The sequence below is a fragment of the Podarcis cretensis genome (assembly GCF_951804945.1).
Source record: "Podarcis cretensis genome assembly, chromosome: 8".
Taxonomy (NCBI): Eukaryota; Metazoa; Chordata; class Lepidosauria; order Squamata; family Lacertidae; genus Podarcis; species Podarcis cretensis.
Window position 1 is genome coordinate 62,962,454 of NC_137177.1, and position 24,553 is coordinate 62,987,006.

General features: G+C 39.9%; 1 protein-coding gene across 3 annotated transcripts in view; it reads left to right on the forward strand.

Annotated features, from left to right (window-relative positions):
• ZNF536 (zinc finger protein 536) overlaps positions 1 to 24,553 on the forward strand; it is a 453,697-nt gene that overhangs the window by 260,172 nt on the left and 168,972 nt on the right. For all 3 annotated transcript variants that reach the window (XM_079988707.1, XM_079988706.1, XM_079988708.1), the window contains one exon: positions 19,299 to 19,451. In XM_079988707.1, the coding sequence (XP_079844833.1) occupies positions 19,299 to 19,451 (153 nt within the window). The remainder of the gene's footprint in view (positions 1 to 19,298; positions 19,452 to 24,553) is intronic.

A 24,553-nucleotide genomic window follows, 5' to 3' on the forward strand; every position in this document is an offset into this window, starting at 1 on the left:
TGAGAGACTGTGGCTGGCCCAAGGTCACCCAGTGAGCTTCATGGCTTGGTGGGGATTTGAAACCTGCTTTGCCAGCCCCCTAGTCTGACACCCTAACCCTACACCACGGTGGTTCATTTTGCTGCATGAGGCAAAGGAGAAGACGGCCCTCATTCCCTTTCCAGATAGATAGACGGACAGATAGACAGACAGATCCCGCCTTTTTTCCAAGGAGTTTAAGGTGCTGTACATGGTTCTCGCCCTGCCTATTTTATCCTCAGAAGAATCCTATGGGATAGGTTAGCCTAAGACATTGTGGCTGGCCCAGCATCACCCAGAGATCTTCAAGGCTGAATGGGGTTTTAAACCGTTATCACTGAGATCTTACTCCCAACACTCAACACTCAAGACAACATTGGCTGAACGTTATAAGAAGAAATAACAGTTCAGTTATGATCACTTGTCTGACTGAATGAAATAAAAATTCATTTTTGAACTGTTGGACAGAGATGCAATAAATACAGCAAACATATATGTTGTGTGAGGTGATACGCAATAAATACAGCAAACATATATGGTGTGTGAGGCAGCCACAGTGTTAATCAGCATGGTGGACACCAAAATTACTTTACACTACACTATCCCTGAAACATAGGGAGGCACAGAAACTGTATACAACAATAGTATTGCGTTTAGAAATATTAAGCTTGTAGAGTAATAGAGAGGAAACAATAACTTGCAAAAGGTAAATTCTGTGAAGTAAATCTTGTCAGGTAAATTGCCATTTTCAAATTACTTATACATTATTTATATTCACAACAAATCCTGGAAATACCTTCCTTATCCTCCTGTGTTTTGTCACATTGCCCCAAAGGTGTTACTGTCCTGGTTTTCCTTTTGGCTACCTTCTGAATATGTTGCCTTCCTAACCTTCCTGGACGTGGCCTGCCTGACCTTTGTTTTAGTTCCTCTCTCCTGTAGCTGACCTTGATGACTGTCCTTGTGGACCTCAGGTCTTTTGGTTTGCTCTTTAATGTATGACCTTCCTGACCTTGTAATGTTAAAAATAAATAAAACCACCCAGTGTGTTTCTTGAAAGCTTAGTATACCCTTACGTTTGCTACTGGAACAACAACATCATACATGTGTGATGGCCCCAACCCTTTGGAATTCCCACCTCTTGACAGACATTAGACAGGCACCATCTCTGTTGCCTTTTCAGCAGTTTCTGAAGACCTTCCTCTTCCACCAGGACTTCAAAAGAGAAACCTTTCCCAATCTGCACCAGAATTGTTTTTATTATTCAATTTCCTGTTGTTTGCAGCCCTGGACTCCTTTGGGAGGAAGGGAAGTACACCAGTCAGTCAATCCCACAATAAGCAGAAGGGGATAATATATTAAGTATGATATGTCACAGATTAGTGAAAAATGTTTTACAAATTGTACCACTTTAGGGTCATTTAGGACACCCCACTACATAACAGGGCTGGTTAAAATTTGAACCCAGAGTTTATGAGTCAATGAAGGAATAATTTAACTATGGATACTATTCAACTCAAATGATAATTCTTCATTCCAGTTACCTTCAGTGTAAGGGATGTTAAGTATCTTCCCAATTTTCCCATTAAAGTCAATGAGACTTTGTGGGTGGCAATATGCCCCTGAATGCCAATTTCTGGGAATCACAAGTTGGGAGAGTTCTTCTGAGCTCGGGTTCAACTTCTGAGATATCTGTAGGCATCCAGTTGTCCACTGTGAGAGCAGCATGCTGGACTAGATGAGCCATTGGCCTGATTAAGCAGGATATTCTTGTGTTCTTAGGTACTTAGCATCCCAAACTTTATCTGGAAAGTGTCCTATATTAAGTAAAATATCTGTTCTTTGCTGCACCAGTTCTATAGGCTACCAGACGTCAGCAGCTGTTAGATAATACCAGAGGCCTGTAGGATCAAAACTGGAGCTAGAAAGCACATCCTAGGTTTGGCATTGCACTTTGAGCTACTTTACACTTGAATCAATGCCAAGTTTCCCTCCGTATCACATTTTCCAGTCCTAATTTTGGTTCTCCACATTTCCACATCAATTTAGATTATTTATTTATTTTTAAAAAGGAAAACTTTATGAAAATTCATCAGGATTTTAGTGCATTTTTTCCTAAAATACATATTTCTTTAAAAATGAAGTTTGCCTTATATACACATTTTTTGCAGAGCTATTTCCAGAAATGTAATGCGTTCTTTCTGTATTATTTTTTACTAATACATGCATCATTATGCACATTTTACCCTAGTACATGTGTTTTTGTACACTTTACTTGGCTGGAGAATTAGCTTGTGAAATTCAGAGAGTGCAAATTTCTTGTATTGTTCCAGAAAGTGTGAACTAGGTAGGTTCACCAGTAAACTGAATTTCTTTCTTGCTCATCCGCTTCTTTCCCTTGGTAGTCAGAGTTGGCTTTTACCTTCAGATTGCTAGTTCTGTCAAGGGTGGATGTAGAATAAGGTTCCATGGAAAGAGAAACACATGCCCTCTGCTATACACTCAGGTGCCTGGCTGAGCCAGCAAGATGGATGAAGAACCCAGTCCTTCGTACCTGTGTGTATCTGTCAATAAATATATACTGGTATGTGTGCGCCTGAGTGTGTGTGCATGTGCGCAGGCTGAGATAAAAGCTACTGTTTTAGTGGCTGGATACACTAGAAGTATATGCAATTAGGCTGACTGACAAACATCAGCATACATTATTAGATTTAAAATTCACTCCTATAATTGCTGCAGGAAATTGACTGTATCTGCAAAGCAGTCCTTGTGATACTTTGAAAATAGCATGTTTTATGTTTTCATTTGTTGCTCATAAAATGGTGTAGATCTACTTGGGGTGAGGGGGATATAAATCCCAATGCTATCGAGGCCACTTATTTCCTCATCTTCATACCTATGTGCCCAAATTAGCAAAAAAATAAAAATAAAATAAAATACTCCAGTGTGAATCTAATTCATTTGTTCCTGCCAACAGAGACGGCTGAATTCTTGCAAAATTCAAATTTCTAGTCAAATTATGTTGTTTAGCCTCTCATGAATGATCTTCCTCCAGCTCTTGTTAAGTCTATTTAATTCCAGGGAAAGTGCTCCAAGAGAGTGGAATCAAGTCAAGCATCAAAGCTGCCACCCATATTAGAACTAGGCCAAAATGTAGCTAAAAAGTTAGGTTTTCTTATAATTTTCTCTTTTTTCCAAGCTCCCTTTGAGATGCGGAATAACTGCTGAGAATATTCAGTAGCATCCTCCCCAATTTTACTATCTGTGAATATGGTCAAATTGTGGGTGCAATTGTGGATCCATCAAATACATTTTAATGTTGTTGTAAGAAACATGGATTCCAGCCCTCCTCTTTTAGCCCATTGTTTCTTTCACTCTTTGTTGTAAACTAACAGTATAGCCAAGGAGAAATTTCCTCAGAAGACAATTTTCTGGGAATTTTCTTCCTCGCCACCAAGTATTGGAGAATTTCTCTTAAATTCACCTACTGCAAATAGAGTGGAAAATTTGTGGCAGCTATTTTGACTCAGCCATATCATATCTTGATGAAGATGTGTTATTCCTATCAATACTATTCATATTGTATCATCTTGTATGCACTTACAAATTCGCTGTAGTTTCTTAAAGTGGGAGGTGTATCAGGTCTTATTTTAAGTAATTGTTCTTCTGCAAGTCTCACTATCCTGTATATGACATTGCTCTGTTGGTGGCGAAAAGGCTAAATCCAAACGGTAATTAACCAGAAATGAGACTTTGGGGTCTGGGGGGTAGTTGGATGAACTATTTCCTTCACATAGCTACAATTCCAGAGTTCCCTGGAAAAGAGGGATTGATTGCTAAGCCACTCTGGGAATTGTAGCTATGTGAGGAGAATAGGGGTCTCCTAACAACTTTTATCACCCTCAACAAGCTACAGTAACCAGGATTCTTAGGGAAAGGCATGACTGTTTAAAGTGACATGACAGTGCTTTAAATGTATAGTGCAGATAGGGCCCAAGGTTAGAACCGGCTATTTGTTCGCAGAATCCTTGTATGTTGTTATGGTACTTAATGTGAATGGCATATTTCTCTCCCTTGTGAATCTCCCTTTTGTTTTGGTTTTTTTGAGATTAATCAGCAGCAGACATGCATCCCAGTAGTAGGACATCAAGGACTTAATTAAAGAGGGACTTCTGTAAGGCAACTCTTCCAAATTTGGTATCTGATCTAGCCTTGGCATCAAGAGAACAATGCTGGGTGAAAAATAAGAAGTAGTATTTATGAAGCTCCATGGTAGCCACTCTGCAAATGACAGTGATGTGAATATGTCACAGATAAGCTGCAGAAGCTGCTATAACCCTAGTGGTATGGGCTTTAAAGCCATCTGGTACCCAAACACCTGCTTTCAAATAACACTTCAGAGTACAAAAGATGATCCGTTTGGACAGCTTCTGCACTGAGAGAGATCCCCCCACTGGAATTTTCTCCAAATGAAATAAACAATCTGGATGAAGTACAGGAAGGACTAGCCTTATCTAGGCAATAATCAAGCTGCTTCTTCACATTCAACCTGTTGATCAAAACCATCCCAAGTGAATCTGAAATTTGGAGAAGGGAGCCTGGCAAGAAACCAAGCTGACTCTCATGGAAATTAGAAAGTTTCTTTCCAGAAGAACTTTGGTTGCAGCAGACAAAATTGTAACCCTTTATTTTATTTTTTTCTTCCCGAATAAATGAGCATAGGGGGTTAATTAGGAGGCTTGAAGTTCACTTGCCACTTGTCAGGAAGCTGCATGAGTTTATTGACAACCAGACTTAAATTCCAAAGCACTGTTGCAGCAGCAGCCAAATCCTCTGTTCGGTGATTATAAATGGACATCCTCAGAAAGGTGATAGCTATTCAGTCACACTTTCCAAGAAAGCTAAATTGAGTCAGAATTAATTACGGTCATATGCCTTTTTATCTGACTCAATATCTTGAATAATAACTTTGACTTCTATAAAACTTCCATTTAAAAAACTGCATCCATTCTCCCTATTGATTGGTAACAAAGGGCGCCATTCAACTATGTTTTACTGAGAGTACACCCGTTGAAATTAATAAACATTACTTAGTTAGGGGCATTCATTTCAATGCATCTACTTTCAGTAAAATGTAGTTGAACATCATCCAAAGTTCCATAAAGAAAGTTAAGAAATTCACCAGGGATCCCAAGATCCCTATATTTGAGTTATCTACAAGGCTTTTACATTAGGAAACATAGGTGTCTTACTAAGACTCGAGAACAAGATTCCTGCATTTCTAACCTGCTCTTTATTTTGGGATATTCTGGAAATGCATAATAATGAAGTGATGGATATCATCATCATTATATAACAAGTTTTTGTGGCTAGAATCATTCTCTGATAGGAAAGCAGAAACAACCAAACATGGTGCTTTCATCAGAATTTGTTTGTGTCATCAGAATTTGCTTGTGTCAACCCCTGACATCTTTTTAAAATGCTACTGTCAATTTGTAGAAACTGATTTTTAAATATTACAGCCCCCATTTGAAGGCTGCTGAAAAGTGCTTCTGCATGGTAGTGCAGGAGACATAACATTTGAAAGCCACTTCTCTGAATGCATAAGTCAGGGTTTCAAAGTTTTAATCAGCTCTGAGTGCCATGGATCTTGTGGACTATATGGAAATTTGGAATGTGGGGTGAGGACACATTCTAGGAACATGAGGCAGGGTCGCAATAGAGGAGACATTTGATTCTGTCCCCATTTAAAGGCAGACCCTGCCTAATTTGTACTTTCAGAAACAATACAGGAAACGGAACACAGCCATCATTTAACAGTTGTGCTTCTCTAAATTTTGCAGTGCAGTTCTCCACCCAAGTAATGTGTACGAAAATGCATAGACTAAAGTGTGCATTTCCAAGTGAAAATAACATATACAAATGAATTATATTGGAGGGAAACTGCTTTGCAAAAATGTGTGTGCAAGGCAAAATTGCATATCATCAGTGTAGGAGGAAGAATTTGTACGAAAGTGCTGGTGAATTTTCATGAGAACTTTAAAAAACAAACCTCAAACTGATGTGCAAATGTGGAGAACCGAACTTAATATTGGAATGATGAGAAATCAAAATGGACAGATTCACCATCTCTAGGCAGGTAAGGGTGGCCCAGGGGTCTTTTGTGTCAGGTGCAGGGTCTCCATACCCTTCCCCCTTTTTCTCAGATTAATTTTATACAGACTTTGCTTTCAGAGCAGTTGGTATGTTGCAAAACGAAGTGCCAGTGAGTCCCAGAAAGAGAGATAAGTCATATTAGTTCTTGGACAAAGGTAGGTAGGTGTGTGTGTGCGCGCACACAACAGCAGTAGTTGTTGCAACAGATTGCAGATGTGACACAGGGCACTATCCAGAAAACTCTATTGGCACCTCATAGTTCAGAGAAAGTCCTGAAAGCAAGAGCCAGAATTTGTTAGCCTGTTTCCCTCTGAAGTCAGCCCAAATTTCAAATCTGCAAATTACTGTATTTTTCTGTCTATAATGTCCCCATGTATAAGACCGCCCCATTTTGGGAGACTCAATTTTAAGAAAATGAGGGGAGATGGCCCAAAGTTGTTGAGCTTCTCCCTCCACGAAGCTGTGGGCAGGAAACACTCCCTAAATTGTTTCCTTCACACAGCGGCATTGGGGAAAATTGCACTCCCACCAACCGGCTGGCTGGCGGGTGCGCCACCCCCCCCATGCCACTATCCATGTATTGGACGACCCCAGTTTTTTGACACGATTTTTGAGTCAAAAAACCTTGTCTAATACATGGAAAAATACAGTATCATATGCAAATTTTATGCAAATTTGTGCCATGAGTCTATGACCCAAGTTGTTTAAGTACTCAGAAATGGCCCGGGCATGTAATAGCCTGTACTTTCTCCCACTTTGTCTCAAGACCAGTACTCTGGTTTCCTTGAAATATATCGGGGGGTGGGAGGAATCAATTAGACCTTACTTGAGGCTCTTTCCCACCATGTAGAGTTAAGCCTATCAATGAGTGGTTAGAGGGTAGGACAAGTTTGTTTTTCTTTTACTTTCCTTCCTTCCATTTATGTCTTGTTAAGCAAAGTATTGTTGATTGAAATTATTTATACAAAATGGTTGCCTTGTGTTAATTAATAAGACTTCATGCTTTTTGTACAGTGCATATATTTCTTTCTTTAAATACAACTAAACCACTACCAAAAACTAGTACAATGTAATTGCTGATCATGTATCTCTTTGTTCTAGACACTTTTATAAAAGAGTATGTATTATGTATGATGTGACCTTCAAATGTCATGGATGTGTTGTGCAATAAACTGTCAATATTTGTGGTTATAAGGTACTAGATGACTTTTACAATAATTGGAACAGCTATATTAAAAGCTCCGATCACTCAGCTGGTTAAAGAGAAAGACACAGGCCAGTGTTCATGAGGGACTTTCCTTCTGCCAAACTGTTAAATGGATAGTATTGTAAGGTGTTTAAGGACGCTTTTGTTTGTTTGCTTTAAAAAGAATACAGCAATTTCAGCAGGGCTAGGAACAATAATTTTCGTTTCAGCAGGCACAATTTTCAGAACACGGTTTGTTCCTTAACGGACCATGGTTGCGCCAACACCATGCATTTACACACATTTCAAGACACCCCCCCCCCAAATATTAATCCTGGGAACTGTAGCTTCTTAAAGGTGCTGGGAATTGTAGCTCTTTACCACTTAAAGAGCTCAGTTCCCAGTGTTCTTTAGGAGCTGAAATGTGCTTTAAATGTATGGTGTATACACAGCCAAAGCTTTGTTTTTCTTTTTTGAATAAAAAAGTTACACATGATTTTTTGCACTTTGCTGCACACCTTAAAGCAAAATGAATTGGAGAATGGGAGAAGAGGGGTGGCATCTGGTTTCTGAATTATAATAATGTTTGGATTTTTACATACTTAAAAGAAATTGGGAGGGCTTGGGTTATCATTTGCCTTTACATCCTCCCCACCCCCTATCCCGCACAAACCCTTCCATGATAAACAGGAGACAACTTCAAGTGAAGCCAGCTTACATTTTTCGCTTGGTGATACTTTCAGATCACTATGCAGCAGAATCCAGTGTTTACAGTTCAGTCAATGGGACAAAGGTCATCACCTGCAAGTTACGTTAAGGGTCAATTGTGTATTCCAGACTTTGGGGAGACTAAATTTTGAAAAGTCATCTGAAACTGCTTGGCAACTTGACCATGAAACAAGCCAACAGATTACAATTTATAATACATGTTGCCCACTTTTACTCACTTAACCTCAATTCTGTCAGTTGCACAGTGGCTCATAGGATCCGACTAGAAGACCCAAGTCCAAAATGTTGCTGCAGAAGCAGCAAGTAGCTGTTGGTACTGTTCAAGCTACCTTACTACCAGATCAAATTGATGCATCAGGTCTTTTTAGCCACCCTATTCCTGGGGTTTGTTCAACACAAGAGGATATCTCTTGCAAATCTCATACAATTGATACTATTCTGGGCCATTCAGGTTACTTTCCAATTCTCAGTCTTTTGACTAAGACAGGCATAGGCAAACTCGGCCCTCCAAATGTTTTGGGACTATAATTCCCATCATCCCTAGCTAACAGGATCAGTCATCAGGGATGATGGGAGTTGTAGTCTCAAAACATCTGGAGGGCCGATTTTGCCTATGCCTGGACTAAGACATAGTACAGCACTTGAAATTTGCAAAGAAGTGCTTCAGATCTAGCAAATCACCCAAGAGAATTATGAAAAAGACTTTTTAGGCCTTTTCAGCTGCTTTCCTCCACACATTTGTGTGTGTGGGTGGATGATTTTAGTGTGCTATTCCCAATAGTTGTGTGTATATCATTTTCACACTATTCCAGATCATGTGGAAGCCTGTAGGTGTACACAGAAGCTCCCAACAACAAAGGGCATGGCATCAGGCAGAGCCATGAGATGTGGTCCCACTTCCCCATGCACACACTAGTTTGTGGATGAGACCTTTTGAATAGGACTCTGCTGAGTTACAGTTCTTTTGCCTTAAGCTGCTTTCATTAAACAAAAATGTATTGGTGTCTGTGTGTGGATAGGAGACTTTTTCATACTGAGTTCGACCTGGTAGATAAGGTTGGCATCAGCTTGGAAATATATTTGCAAGGCCTGTTCCGTTAGAGTAGGACCTTTATGCATAAAGGCCAGCAGTGCAGTGAATTAAGAGGCATGGAGTATGAAAAACCCTGCCTCGTTGAGTATTTGCTATACCAGTAAATACATAACTGCATCCTTCATTCAGCAAGTCTTGCTTTCCCAGTTACTGATAAATTGTTTAGAATGTTTCCAACTTCCTTTTCCTCATGCATGAGAAAACTCTTAGCTCATTTGCAGCCTGAGAGTATTGACTATGATTATTTGAGGCTTCTATGTTGCTGCTGCTGCCCTGGGCTTCCATGAGTGGTTTTTCTATATGGAAAGTCCCATGCCTCCCCTTCCTTAAATCTGATGTGTTTTCAAAGCTAGTATATCTGACACACTCACTCAGAATGCACTTCTCTGAAAAGCAATGCAGTCTGGATCTTTTGTTTGCCTGTGCCATTCAAGTGACTAACAGGAAAATCTGAAGTCTATATTTTTCACTTACCAAAAGAGCATTTTCGTATAATCTTCATTTCTAATTACACAAACAGGACAGAGCTATTTTCTCCTCATTGGCAGGGCTCTGTTCCAAATCGACTCTAAAATAGCTCTTTGTTTCAACAAATTCTTTGCCGATCCATATTAATGCTTAACAGTGTAGCATGACCATACATGGTCACTTTAAAAAAGCACCCTAAATCCTTTGATAAAATAACAAAGGCAGCAAGTTGTTAAAAGGCCCAAAATGCTTGTGTCTTTTTCAGAATATTTAATATAAGGTCGCTTGTTAAGTACCAAAAGCATTAGTTATGAGTAACTCTGACTTTAAAAAATGGAGGCGATGAAACATTTTTCGATTTCAAACAGCAGCTAAAAGCATTTTTTTTTTTTTTTGCTGTTCAATACATCCAAACAGTGTTATATGATTTTTCAAGGCTGTGTATTATCATTATAACTAAGGCTGTGTACACGTTCTCATTCACTCTTGCTCCAGTGCGCTCCCAACACTGGTGTGTTTGAAGCCATGTACACATGAGGTTAGCCACAATCCATAGATAGACTGTAGTTTCTTGAGAAATACTGCTGCATGATGCGTTTCCCCTAAAACCAGCTTCCATACAATCTGAAAATGTAAGGTGTGCACGTTTGAGACATCCATTGTGCATGCCCAGATGACAGCTTCATTGAGTAGGGGTTTTGGGGGGTTGTAGGCCCAGGCAATGCACATCAGGTGAAGACATGTCTGCTCCTTCTCTGGTGTTTACAGCAACATAAAAAACACTACTTAAAATACATAGGGGGTGGGCAGAATGACCTCACTGTATTATAAACTGTTAATTTGTACGTAATCTAATTTGTACTTTCCACACTGGTCCTGAAAGACCTACATTGGCTCCCAGTACGTTTCCGAGCACAATTCAAAGTATTGGTGCTGACCTTTAAAACCATAAATGGCCTCGGCCTAGTATACCAGAAGGAGCATCTCCACCCCCATTGTTCAGTCCGGACACTGAGGTCCAGCGCCGAGGGCCTTCTGGCAGTTCCCTCACTGCAAAGAGTGAGGTTACAGGGAACCAGGCATTCTCGGTAGTACTCTTCTCGGTAGTAGCACCCACCCTGTGGAACACCCTCCCATCAGATGTCAAAGAAATAAAAAAAACTATCTGACATTTAGAAGACATCTGAAGGCAGCCCTGTTTAGGGAAGTTTTTAATGACTGATGTTTTAATGTATTTTAATCTTACCCAGAGTGGCTGGGGAAACCTGGCCAGATGGGCGGGGTATAAATAATTGCAGTATCTAGTTGTGGCAGCCTATTTGTGAAACAGCCATTCTGTCAACAGGAGTCCCATTCTTAGTGCAGCAGGATTCCTGAATCCAACAAGTATCTTGTGTTTGCAAAAGATGTTGCACAATCCCCAGCACAACTGCTGACCATTCATGCATTCCTGCTTATGCAGCAATGTCAGAATTCAAGCATCTTGCAGAAAATTGTGTTGGATCTCACCCAGTGTCTATCCCTTAGAACTTATATCTTTCATAATTTTGTGAATAATGTTTATGTACCACCAAATACAATAGTGAAAATAACAAAATTATGACTTCTTAGATTTTTCAAGATCTGACATTTCATAATAACTTTATCTCTTTCGCATGTTACTGAAAGTGGCTAATGAGGAAGAACCTTCACTTCTTACGAATCCATTATTTGGTGTGAAGCACTTTTGCTTTATGCCCACAAGGTTTGTGTGTGGCTCATCCTTTGCAAGTCAAAAGAAGGAAAAGAGTGAACAAGTCACTCATACTTCCTCTTTCATCACTACCTGCAACTTGACGAAGAGCCTAATCAATATTTCTAAAGTTGAAAAGGCTATATAATTCTTCATTTCTACCTGGAAACGACTTTTGGAAACACATTTCATTATAATTTTGATCCCAAAAGCATTGTAGAAGGAAATGAACTTGGATATTCCACACTCAGTGCCAGCTTCTATCAATTATCCCTTGAGGGTCCTCAAAATCTCAAATCCCACATGTCTTTGACCCACAAACATGGTTTTTCTACTGTGTATGTTTGTGCATGAACATTCCTAAGCTGTTGCAATCATACTCCCATAGAGCTTAATGTACTCCTACTATCCTACAGCCTGTTCCTTATAATGCCCACTGTACAAATATTACTTAGCTCCTTATATTGCCCCAGCTGCCTGTAATCCAGATCTGTCACAGAGTCTTGTGATGAGGGAACAACCAAAATATCTTGAACTGTGGGAAATGCCGAAGAAGCATAATGAGAGTCTTCTACCTCAATGCAGGGACATCCCCACACAATACCACATTAGGGGCCCAATTTAGTATAATTATGAATTCAGTTCAAGTATAGTACAGTCTAATCTTGGGACATCTGCTCAATTCTGTTTGCTTCCTGTGTTATGACTATAGTTGCAAGACCACTGAAGAATTTCATTTGTTTGCTTTTGTGTGCTTGATTTACATTTTGACTGTGCAGCTCTTCCCCTTTATTCCTTACCTTGTTTGAGGGCAGGGAGTGTTTAACAAACTAATCAATATAGTCTTTTCTCTAGTGCCCATTACATCAGGCCTGCCCAACTGGTGATCAACCAAGCCAAATATGGCTCACCAGTTCTGTGTGGTGAATGGACTTGCAAAAAATAATAATGGGAGGGGGGAGTGTTATCAAGACAGTTGTCTCTATTCAGTTTCGTTGCTTGCAGATCATGGCGGTCTACCCTATATGACAAAACTATGAAATAATGATTTAACATATCAAAGAGTTGAGGTTTAGAAGATCAAATGAACATTTCAAATATCCCTGTCCTGCACTGATGCTGCAGTAAGTTCTTTCGATACATTCAAGGAAGCTTCTGGAAGCAGTGGCGGAGCTTCATGCTCTGGCACCGGGGGACAGAGAGCAGGCGGGGCCAGGCTGGCGTGCATCCCAGGGGCTTTGTGCTCTACCCATAGGGGTGTGGCGCGCCGCCCATGGGGCACATGGTGCCCAGCGCAGGCTGGGGGCAGCCACAATTACACCCAGCCAGGATCGCACTGCCAGGGCGGTGCGCTCCCCCCGCACGCCTGTTCCTCCGCCAGTGCCTGGAAGGAATGGAAAGGCCTTGAGACGCCTCAGTTGCTAGTCTAATACTAGTTGCTTTGTATGTTTCTGTTTGTATTATTGCCTGTTCATATTTTAAACATATTTTACACAGGCTTTAAACACCTCTGTGCTGATACATGGATATTTTCTTGGAATAGCTCGCACTGTGTTAGTAAGGGTATTTAAAATTGCTGCCTGAATTACTTAAATAAGAGTGCAATCCTATACCTGCTTATTCAGAAATATGTCCCGCTTTGTTCAATGGGGGCTTACTTCCTTGTAGCTGTGTTTAGAATTGCAACACAAATCATCAACATCATCATCAACATCAACATCATTACCATCTGATTTGTATGCCACCTTTCTGTACTTAGAACCATGCTCAAAGCAGCTTACAACATGAAATGATTTACATAATTACAAAAGTTGTCATAAACAATAAATGAAGCACATCATAAATAAATTGAATATTGGGAGTGAAAGTACTGAGTTCTGTGGAAAGAGAATGATGAAAAGTTTCAAACCTGTAGTATTCATTGACCACGTAGAGCTATTCATTCAGGTAGCTGCAACTTCCAGCAATTTAGAGAAGGGGGTGTATTTATGTGAAAAAGAGTCAGAGAGAGAGGCCAAAAGAAAGCCCTCAACACAGCTTTAAAACCTCATGAATGTGCTCTCTGTGGGGGAAAAAAGTCCTTATAGGTATGGCCCCGCTGGAGGAGCTATCTACTGTATGTCTACTTAAATCTAAAGGACAACTCTTCAGACCACCCACACGTTGCGCTGCCTTGTTGTTTTCAGTTTGCTATTTCGGAGGGATTAGTTTTAAACTCCACAGCCTTCTAGCTTCACCAAAAGAAGAAGAAGAAGAGGGGAGGGGGGGGGAATCAGTTTTGTGTAAAGTGAAAATTAGTCTCTTAAATCTGCAAAGCGAGCTGTTTATCTTACAAATTTATTCTTTTTTTTATTGGGCCACACATACCCTAGATAGAAAGATAAAAGAGAAATGTCTAACAAGCTGTCATTAAGAATGACATCTAGCAAAACATAACTAGTACTTTTATTCTGTAAATTCATCATGAGTGGCTTGTTAGCTTTAGCTATCTGTTGATATGGGGTGTCCGCCTTTTTTGCACTCTGTTTATCACAGTCAATATATATATAAAATTGCCTTCACACAGGCATAGTTTTGCACCACATATATGCTTCCTATATCCCAGTTTTGCATCTCAGTGTAATTTTCTCTCTTGAATTCCATATGCAATACTGTGTAAATACTGTGACAATTAGAAGTCCTTGAGGAATTGAGAAATATAAAATAGCCTCTCTCCATGTCTGCTTGAAAGACCACATAGATTCTGCATTATGTTACTCTTAAATCCTGTGAATAATTAAAAATGTCTGTTGCTAGCTTTCTAACATATACTTTGTGTTATAACTGGCTAGCATTTCAAGCAGAACACTCAGAGAATCTTAATCAGCCATATATTTATTTTATTAACTTGTTCACTTTTATCTTAAAAAACAAACCTAAACTTATTCTTGTTCAGCAAAAGTTCATGACTATCTGTGATTCCTTCAGTAGGTGTTTTAATCACATGACATAACTGGAAAGGCATTTGTTTTCATTTTAATTTGTTATTTAAGAAACCTATCCATTAAGTCCACATAAGTATCCCTTTGCTGTATTTCTTGTTACTAATTCTCTCTCTCTCTCTGGTTCAAGGCAGAGGTTCTACTCCCCACCCCCACCCCCTTCATGCCTTGACTCATTCCTGTCGTTTGGTGTCACTCTAAATACATCTCCAGTTAGGGATTCAGTTCACATTTAATGGGGAGCCCACCTAATTCGCACTTTCTGATACAATATGTGAAATGCAATACAGCTGCCCTTCAAAACGTGCACTTCTCTGAATTTTGCAACGCAGTTCTCCAGCAAAGTGATTTGTGCAAAAATGCATGGACTAGGGTCAAGTATGCATATTAATGCACAAATTAGTGCAAACAGCACACACAAATGTTTTATTTGAGGGGAAGTTGCTTTGCAGATGTGTATATATATTAGGAGAGATTCGCACTAAAATGCTGATGAATTTTCATAAGGATTTCAAAAAGAATGCAAATAATTATAGCAACCATTCTTCTCCTGGTGCTGTACTGAGGACCCAGAAAGGCAGAGCTGGGAGAGACTATCTCCTCCAAGCTTTCTTGACCCAGGTCTCAGGGATGAAATGCAAGTTGGCCTCCTCACCTATGATTAAATCATAGATAATCTATTTTGACTCAACCTGGAATTCAGGAACAGACCTGTGGACAAACTGGTTAAGCCTACAAGGAACCTTTCAGAAAACAAAACCCAGAAGAGTGAAAAGGCACATAATGTCTAACTGTTCTATTCTTCAACCCACCTCAAAAAAAAAATCTCCCTCATCCCACCTTTTCCTGGGTAATAGGGTCACTCCACTCTCTTCTAGGCTATTTGATGAATTTCCTATTGCTAACATTGCCAATGAAAAATGATACAATAGAAAGCCTTCACAGTCTTAGCTGAAAACAAACACAAAAGAAAACTTTGCATATCCACAACTAAAATATAAAAAGCCCCACCTGCAGCCAAAGCATGCTGCTATCACCCTCTTCTCTTCTTCAGGGACTGTCACATATTCCTCTTGATTACTTCTGAACACAGATGTGAGAAATCACCACCAGCACACCAGCGCTTTCAGAAGAAAAGACACTTCTTAGCGTTCTCCTTTCCCATTTTCAGAATGAAATGAATTAATTCAGACACAGCTGAAAATTCAGTGGAAAGAACTAGAGGGAAAGTGCCCCCAACCCTGTGTGGGGTATCTATCTCTGGAGGCCTAGGGAAAATCCATTCGGAATCTTCCCATTGCCCTACAGTGAGGTTTTTATTCATGCTTAAGTATCCAGGTAAATTACCATGGACATTCTCTGGGATTATGAAGACAACTCCTGTCATAGAAGGTGAGCTGGATGATTGATCCAACCAGCTCCGTACTGTCTACTCTATGGATGAGTAACCTGTGGTTTTCCTGACGTTGTTGGATGCCAACTCCCCTTAGCTCAGCCAATGGTCAGGAATGATGGGAGTTGTAGTCCAGCAACATCTGGGGGACAAAGGCTAGCCACCACTGGCATACACTGACTAGCAGCCAGCTTCCAAGTTTTGAGGCCAGAATCTTTACCAACCCTACCATGGAGATCATGGTGGTTCAGCCAAGGACTTTTGCATGCAAGTGGCTTGGCCACTAAGTTGTATTCAATAGTCTGCGGTATTACCTGCTTTTGGTTTCCTTTTCATGCTCCTTCCAGGCTCAGCCAGTTTCTTTTTTTTAAAAAAAAAAAAATTATTACTTTTAAAGCTTACAAAAAAGAAAAGAAAAAAAAGAAGACAAAAGAACAAAAAAGAACAAAAAAGAGAAAAAACAATACAATACATAAACAATACAAAACACAACCTTAACACATTAAACTAACACAATAAACTAAACCAAACAAAACAAAAACAATTTAAAAACATACATCATACCTTTTATACCTTTTCCATATTCTATCTTTCATTCCCTTGTATCATTGACCTCCTCTCACCTCCCTCTTTGTATTCCACTTCCTTTAATTGTTTCATCAATTCCTTTCCATCTTTCTCTATTTTCTATCATATAAATGTCTTAACATATTTTTAATCTTATTTCCATTAAAATTAGTATACTTATTTAAGCTTAACTCCTTATAGCATTTCAGCTAAAGCCATAAAATTTCCTTCCAACATTTTTCTATCACTCATTAATTTTACAATATTTCTATATATAGACTTTAAATTTCCAATCTTCTTCCACCATCTCCTCTCCCCAGTCTCGGACTCTCCCAGCCACTTCCGTCAACTCCATACAGTCCATCAACCTGGAGATCTTATGTCCGAGGCTCTTAACTCTTTTCCACGTCCCTTCTGCCAGTCTTCTGCATATTCTTTGATGCTGAAGAACAGATCTCGGGGAAACTCCAATCCAACGATACTTTTATTCCTTCTCGACAAGTCAGCCAGATTTCCATAATTAAAACTAGGATCCATAAAGTATTTCCGGGCATGTTTCAAAATTCCTCCAAATCCAAAGGCCCCCAAAACTCCAATCTCCTCCTGACCCAAGTCCATATTCCAAAAGTCAGTTAATCCCTGCATAGAGGGATCTTTCCAACTTTCCTTTTCTAGTCCAGGCCAGGCTCCGATCTTCAAAATCTGACTTTTTCTAGTCTCAATCATAAAGGGCCTCAACTTGTAGTCCTCAATTTGCCTCTGTAAGGCTAAGGCTCCCCCTTGTATTACTTTAGGTTTGACAACAGCAACTTTCTCCTTCTCCTTTTCAGCAATTTGTCCTGTTGAAATAGATTCCTGTGCCAAATCCTGAATAATTTCTGCATTGGTGCTCACTTTTGGTTCCAAAATGTCAATTTTAGTAGTCATAGCATCCATCTTTTTATGAAGCTGTTCCAACAAGTGGCTTATCTTAGAAAATGCACTCCATAAGGCTTCTCCTGTCGACATTCTTGAATATCCAAGGTCAATCTCTAGTTCTCACAGTTCTTATCAAGCAGCTGGAGATTTCCCAGCTCCACTATTGTAACAGTTTCAAAAGCTCCCTCTAGAGGGGAACAGTCTCCACTTGTATCAATCTTTTCCAACACAGATAAAAAAATAAAGATAGTTTCAATTTTCAGATACTTTTCCTCCCTTTTAAACGCAGAAGCGGACAATGGAAACAATATATTTCTCTTATTTAACTGACTGTCAACATCCGTTCTCTTTGCTGTCAATGAACTCTCCCAAAATGTCAATCACTGGGAGCCCGTTCCCAAGTTCAGAGCAGTGGTAATTTAATTTTGATCACTCTCTCCTGCAGGATACACAGTCCAAAATTTCCCCCCTCTTTTCCTGCTCCCAAGGGGGGGTCTAATAATTTCAATCGATGGAAGTTTAATCCTTTACATAAGGCTTTCCGAGACCTTAACTTGTAAGCTCTTTGCTTCAGTCTATTTACAAAAGGGGAAGGCGGACTTCCTGTTTTGAACCTTCCCCGTTCGATGCCAAATTAAGATATTTAAAGATCCAATTTTCCGTTTTACTCATGGGTTGTTGTTTAAAATCCAATTGTCCACAAGAAAAAGTCAGCGCTCTCCGGCAACAGCAATGCGGCTTCACTCCGTGAAAGAAGTGGTCGATTCAAAGCACCACGCCGCTCACCCCACGTCGCTCCGGATCCCCAAAACAGGGTTTCCCTGCGAGTAGGGGAGGCGCAAAAGGTGCCAGCCGAATCCCAGGTTCACAAGCTTCTTCCGCCTGTGATTTCAATGGGTCTCCGCCTTCGCTGTGGCGGTACAGACCCAACTTTCCACGGAGCAAGTTCCTCCCGATTGGAGGAGCTCCGCCATTGCCGGGGGTGCCAACCCGGAAGTCCCCCAGGCTCAGCCAGTTTCAGGCCTTGATCATTTAATTTCCTGAAGTCCTCTGTTCATGTCGGACCAGGACCTGGGAGACCTGGGTTCAAACCCCTACTTGGCCATGAAACTCATTGAATGACCTTGGGCCAGTCACTGCCTCTCAGCCTAACCTACTTCACAGGGTTGTTTGGGGGATTAAATGAGATGGGTGGAGCTCCTTGGAGAAAAAGGTGGCATTTAAATGCAATAAATAAATAAATAAATAAATAAAATATTGGGAAATCAACTGTTTTGGACTGGACAAAATTCTCACACTCGCAACCCAGGAATCATCTACCCCCACCTGTGTGATATAATAGTGACAGCATTCTCATAGAGGGCTATAACTTGTTATGGTTTGTGGGCAGCCGCAAGTGTAATTTCAAACAATTAGAACAAACATTGGGTGCAATTATTTCTTGAGTACCTTTAAGTCTCCTTGATTTCACCGTGAGAGATTTACGCTTGTGCTTACTCTCTCTCTTTTTTAAAAAAAACAACACAATCCTTTTTAATGAATTAGGAATGTAGAATTCTTCCATCTCCTTGACATTCTATCTATTATCATTAGTAGTAGTAATAATTATAATAGTCTTTTCTGCCCTGAAAACTTTCAACAGGGACTTCTATTTTGTTCTGTATATCTTTGCATATTGATTAACAATGAACCAAATTCAATGCAGCAAAAAAAATAAATCTTTAAAAAACAAAACTTTTTTTAGGATGAGAAAGTACTTAATAGGAATGAAGCAAAAGAAGAAATCAAACCAGCTGCTGACACAGCTGTTTCTTTTCTTGTCTAATTCAGTTCAGTATAAAGGTACCATATGCTGCTTAAAACGACGATGGGGAAGATGAAATAATTTAAGAGAATAACAAGAAAATACATGAATTGTCAGCATTCTGTCAGATTTAAAGAATGAAACAGACAGGTGTAGTATTGACATGTTTAGCTTTGTGTTGTGTTAGCAGTTTGAGTGAGAACAACTCCTTGACATGTGCTGAAATGATGTGAGAACACTCTCTATATTTCAGATATCGGCGACGAAGCTGGGAGATCTGCCGGAGTCCAGCAACCAGCTTTGCTGAGAGACAGGAGCCTTGGGTCTGCTATGAAAGACTGCCCTTACTGTGGGAAAACTTTCAGGACATCGCACCACTTAAAAGTTCACTTGAGGATACATACAGGTGAGATCTCCCTGTAGCATAGCGGATGTTTTATAGGGGAGAAACTAATGCACATATGGTGTTGTATTGATGTGTGGTTGCTATGAAACTGAACTGTGAACCGAGAAATCCCCAGTACAGTTCTCACCTGCCATGTATTCAGCACAAGCAAGAACCCAGAATGTCACCAACACCCCTGTCATTCTGGGAGTGACAGTATGGATCTAAGGTAAAGTAAAGGTACCCCTGCCCGTATGGGCCAGTCTTGACAGACTCTGGGGTTGTGCGCCCATCTCACTCAAGAGGCCGAGGGCCAGCGCTGTCCGGAGACATTTCCGGGTCACGTGGCCAGCGTGACATCGCTGCTCTGGCGAGCCAGAGCCGCACACGGAAACGCCGTTTACCTTCCCGCCAGTAAGCGGTCCCTATTTATCTACTTGCACCCGGAGGTGCTTTCGAACTGCTAGGTTGGCAGGCGCTGGGACCGAGCAGCGGGAGCGCACCCTGCCGCGGGGATTCGAACTGCTGACCTTTTGATCGGCAAGCCCTAGGCGCTGAGGCTTTTACCCACAGCGCCACCCGCGTCCCTAGTATGGATCTACCTTTGAATTATTAAGATTGTCAATATAAAGGTGTGAAGCACTCTGCATTTTTTAAAGAGTGCTGAGCCAAATCTTCAGGAGTTTAGATTTTCACCCTGGGCTTCTCGTGCTCAGAAAAGGATAGTCTTGTGTTGAACAGTTAAGAATATCAAATGTGTTTCTTTGTTCATTTCCTGGGCCCTAATCAGAGCACAGACTTGTGCAAAGGTGCCCAAAGGCTCTTTTTTACAAAATAGTTTTTGCTCCAGGAAACTCTGTAGCCACGAGCTATCCCACAGGGCACAGCTCAGGGAAGCTCCTAGCGAATTAGCTCAGAGACTGTGCAGTTCCCTGGAGTCTCCAAGCCAGCTTTTCACACACTTCCTTCTAGTGTCAAAGACTTGGATGGGAAATGGGCAAATTTTTGTAACATATTACTGCAACATTAACGAAAGCAAAAATGAAATTAAAAAGGTGGTTTTGTCTCAGCTCTAGAAATGCTATACAAAGTGTTTATCATGAATAAAAGAGTGCCTAGTTTGGACTTTCTTAATAAACACACAAACCATATTTATTTTATTTATAAAACTTCTATACTGCTATTATGTTTGGAAAATATACAGAGCAGTGTGCAATAATAGCAAAAATGTTTACATTTGAGAACACACACATTCAAGGCATTAAATGCGTAAGGCAAAAATACCCAAGGCAAGAAAAATCACCAAGGAATAGCTCCAAGGCATTAAAAACTGATGGTTGCCTATTCCCAAAGAAAAGTAGTCTGCTGCACTTTGCCATGTTTTCCACAATTTTCAGAGTTCCTTGTCTGGGTATGATGTGCAGTTGCCCACAACCATATTAGGGCACCTGTTTTCTAGGTAAAAAAGAAGTGCTTTTAATATGATGATTTCAGGGCTGACTCAGCCCTAACTTTATGGGTGTCAGAATTACAGCAGCATATCCCAGTTCCATAGCACTCTGGTGTTATTAGTTAATAAGCACCCAACACAAGGAAACACTTAACAAACTGCCAAGAAGATTATTATTTATTACATTTATCAGTGACTTTATACAAGGAGAAATTCTCAAAGCCGTTTGTTAAGTTAAAATGCAACAAATAAAAGCAATTTAAAACCAGAAAAATATATAGTATGTAACAAAATGAACCATAAAAAATACACAGAACTCTCCTCTAGTAACCTATTGATAAGGGCAAGTCCTACCCACTCCACTAGAAGACAATCACTACCGTAGGAGGCAACTTAATTACCAAAGACCTGATTAAGCCTTAGCTTGGTGCTGAAAGACTGATAAGCATGGTGCTAGGCATGGAAAGACCATTCCACAGACTGGATGGTGGGGGAACCATTGAAAATGTGTAGCCACCCTCCGCATCTCAGTCTGGATACATGGGGAAGTACCTCTGTTGAGGACTACAGGGTCCAGGCCGGTCCAGATGGACAAAAATCTGTCCTTGAGGTATTGCAGTCCTGAGCGTTATAGGGTTTTAAAGGTCAAAATAAGCACTTTGAATTATCCCTAAAAACTTGTCCCTGGAAACCTTCTCTCCTTCTCATGTCTCAGGATGCTGAGAATAAGCTATTGGTAGAAACTGAGACAGGATTTCTTTTTTCCAGTGGTTCATTGCACCACACAGTGACACAGTTACTTCCTACAGTACTGTCACATCAGCACAAAAAGTGGTGGGGACTGCATAGGAAGTAAGCAGGTCTAACCACATGGGGGTTTTTCATGTAGGAAACCATGACTGGAGCAGCTCCCATGCTGTGAGTATCATAACAATTAAATAAGGCCTCCATGTTGATACTTTGGAAAAGCTTGCATAGCAAGAAAGTCAGCAATCATTTATTTAAATGCTCAAAGTACTGCCCACCTATGTAGCTTCTCTAACAATGTAACAAATTTGTAGGCAGTATGGCGATGAGCTGAAACATATAATGCAAAATAAATCCCAAAGCATTTATTGGAGATACACTAGTATAGTTGAAAAATACATGTGTGAAATATATGAAAGACGTGTGTTTAGGTATATGAGTTATTTGACGTGATATAGATGTCTGAGGTCAGAACGTGAAATTGATTGGCAGTTGATGCAGAGCAGCCAGTGATGCTGAAGGCTTGCAAGCTGTTAAACTATAAATCTTAATCAGAAAGGACAGAATAAATGTTTAATCCAAGATTCATGGATGGAAATTACTTCCACAAAAGGGGCAATGACCACTTATTTAGCCTTTGACAGTGATTAGGCAAATTCATGGTTGATGGGTCTATGAACTATTAGCTCTTAAGCTAACTAGAACATCTAGGTGACCTGCTTGCAAACTTCTAGGGTTATCTTGTTGGGCAATGTGTGAAAGAGGATGTTGGACCTTTGGCCAGATATGGAACTTTGGACTGATCCAGCAGGGATCTTATGAACTTTTTTATGGACATATATTTGTCTTTCTCATTCCTCCCTAAAGAAACTCCTGCATTTGATGTGTGTATGTATGGAAATCCATGGAAGGTGAAAGTTTCAGAGCCATAAACCTGGTGTGATATCTGAGCAAGATTTCTTAGAGACTTTAAAAATTCAGAATGCCTTTGTTTTGTGGTCAGCTACAACATCATGTTGCATTTGCATACCAAGAGGTCAATGGAAGTGTTCCTGAACTCCGTAAGGCCTATGCACAAGTCTTACAGGATTGTACTGTAAGTCCCTTCAATTAAAATCAATTGAACTTTTAAGAGTAATTAATTTTAGAAGGGCCATGTTCTCTCTGTACTTGTGCTAATGGAAAATCATGAATATCCATCAAGCAATTAATTACCTGAAAAAGTAATCCAAAGATTCACTTAAACTCAGTTAATACAATATATAAATATTTGATAATACTTTAATACTTAGGTCTAAAACAAGTGTTACTGGGGGCAGTGGGTTGGAGGAGGGAACCCTACATTTATTTATTCTTTGCATATATCTATACTCTTATTGCAATTAGGTGGTCACTTTTTTGTTTAATACACACCACTGATTGTTATTTCAGAACCTGTCCCTTTCAATTTATGGGAAATAAATATGTTTTATTATCTATAAAAATAATGCCCTAAAACTTACTAAGAAAATTATCCTGGGAAGAAAACCTGCTATTAAAAATAAGACAATGAATTCACAGAGGCATTATACAATCTATGCAAACAACATTTGCAAAGTATTTTAAAAGCACAACAATATTAAAATAGATAAAGATCAATTTCCATTAAGTAAAGAACAAAGTATTATAAAATAATAACAAGAATATGTTGAAATGGAATGCAAGTCTTGCATGTTATAAATTTCCATGATAAACAATGTAATATCACCAATTACAAGGGTTATTAGAATTTTTAAAAACAACTTCTTATGTTCTTTGATAGAACTGGTACCAATTCTTAAACAAATGCCATATTGGTTAGTTTAGTTATTCTGGGTAAGAGTTCCTCAATTTTTTGCAGTGCTTTAACTTCATTAAAAGTCTGGAGTGATTAAAACCAACATTTTGCTGTGTTTGGACACTGCATTAACTCAGCTGTTATTTTTGGATTTCTCAGCACCTGATGGTTAGAAAGCAATTTGGCACTAGTCAGTTTCCCAAGAATACTTGAGTGTTTGCAGGCCCATGGCTTGAATGACTCCATCCTTTTCCCAAATTCATAGGTAAGGCTGAAATATTCAACACTGGTCAGCGGCAGAAAGCCCAGGTCCTCCATAAACCCTATAGAAGAACTTCTGCATTTAGATAACTCAGCCTGCTCCTTTGTGCCTTAAGTAGCAATCCATGGCTCTTACCACTGTAGAGGTGTCCCTCTTCTGCTGAGGACAAAGTGCCTTCAAAACAACAGTGTAGTAGTTCTTTTAAGCAGTGATACTGGGTGAGCCCTTCATGCTTGCCTGCTAGGAGCTCTTTTCATCACAGCATTCCCTCTGTGTGACATTTCTATGCAGTCTTATTTCTCACCTGCCACTGTGGTAGCCCCAGAAAGCCTTAAAATACCTACCTGCCCTCATCTATTCCCACCTGCGGATGAAGTACTGGGCAGCTGACCTTTGGTGATACAACTCTTTCCCTTTGGGTTTTTCTCCTGCCATCCTCCTGACCACCATATTGCTGCTGTTTCCTGTAATTCCTCCCTGCTTCTTTGAAGTTAATGGGCTATGCAACATTAAACTAAAAGGAAACCATGGGATACATTATAAATTAAGTTATGTTAAATCAGGTGCCCTTTTTAAGGCCAAGGGCAGCATTACTTAGTAGAAAGCTGCTGGGGGCTGTATTCCACTACTGGCCAGGACTAGACTTACATACAAGCCATGCTCTTAATATACACAGACAATCACATAGAGAGAGGGGGACACAAAGCTATTTTGCATGGAAACAGGCATATATTTAATTCTCTGCTTAATTTCACCTTGCATTTTCTCCATAGACTTTGTCTTTTACAAAGTTTGTTACAAGTGTATTGGAAAGCCTTAACGAAAACAAAAAGAACTATCCTGACTGC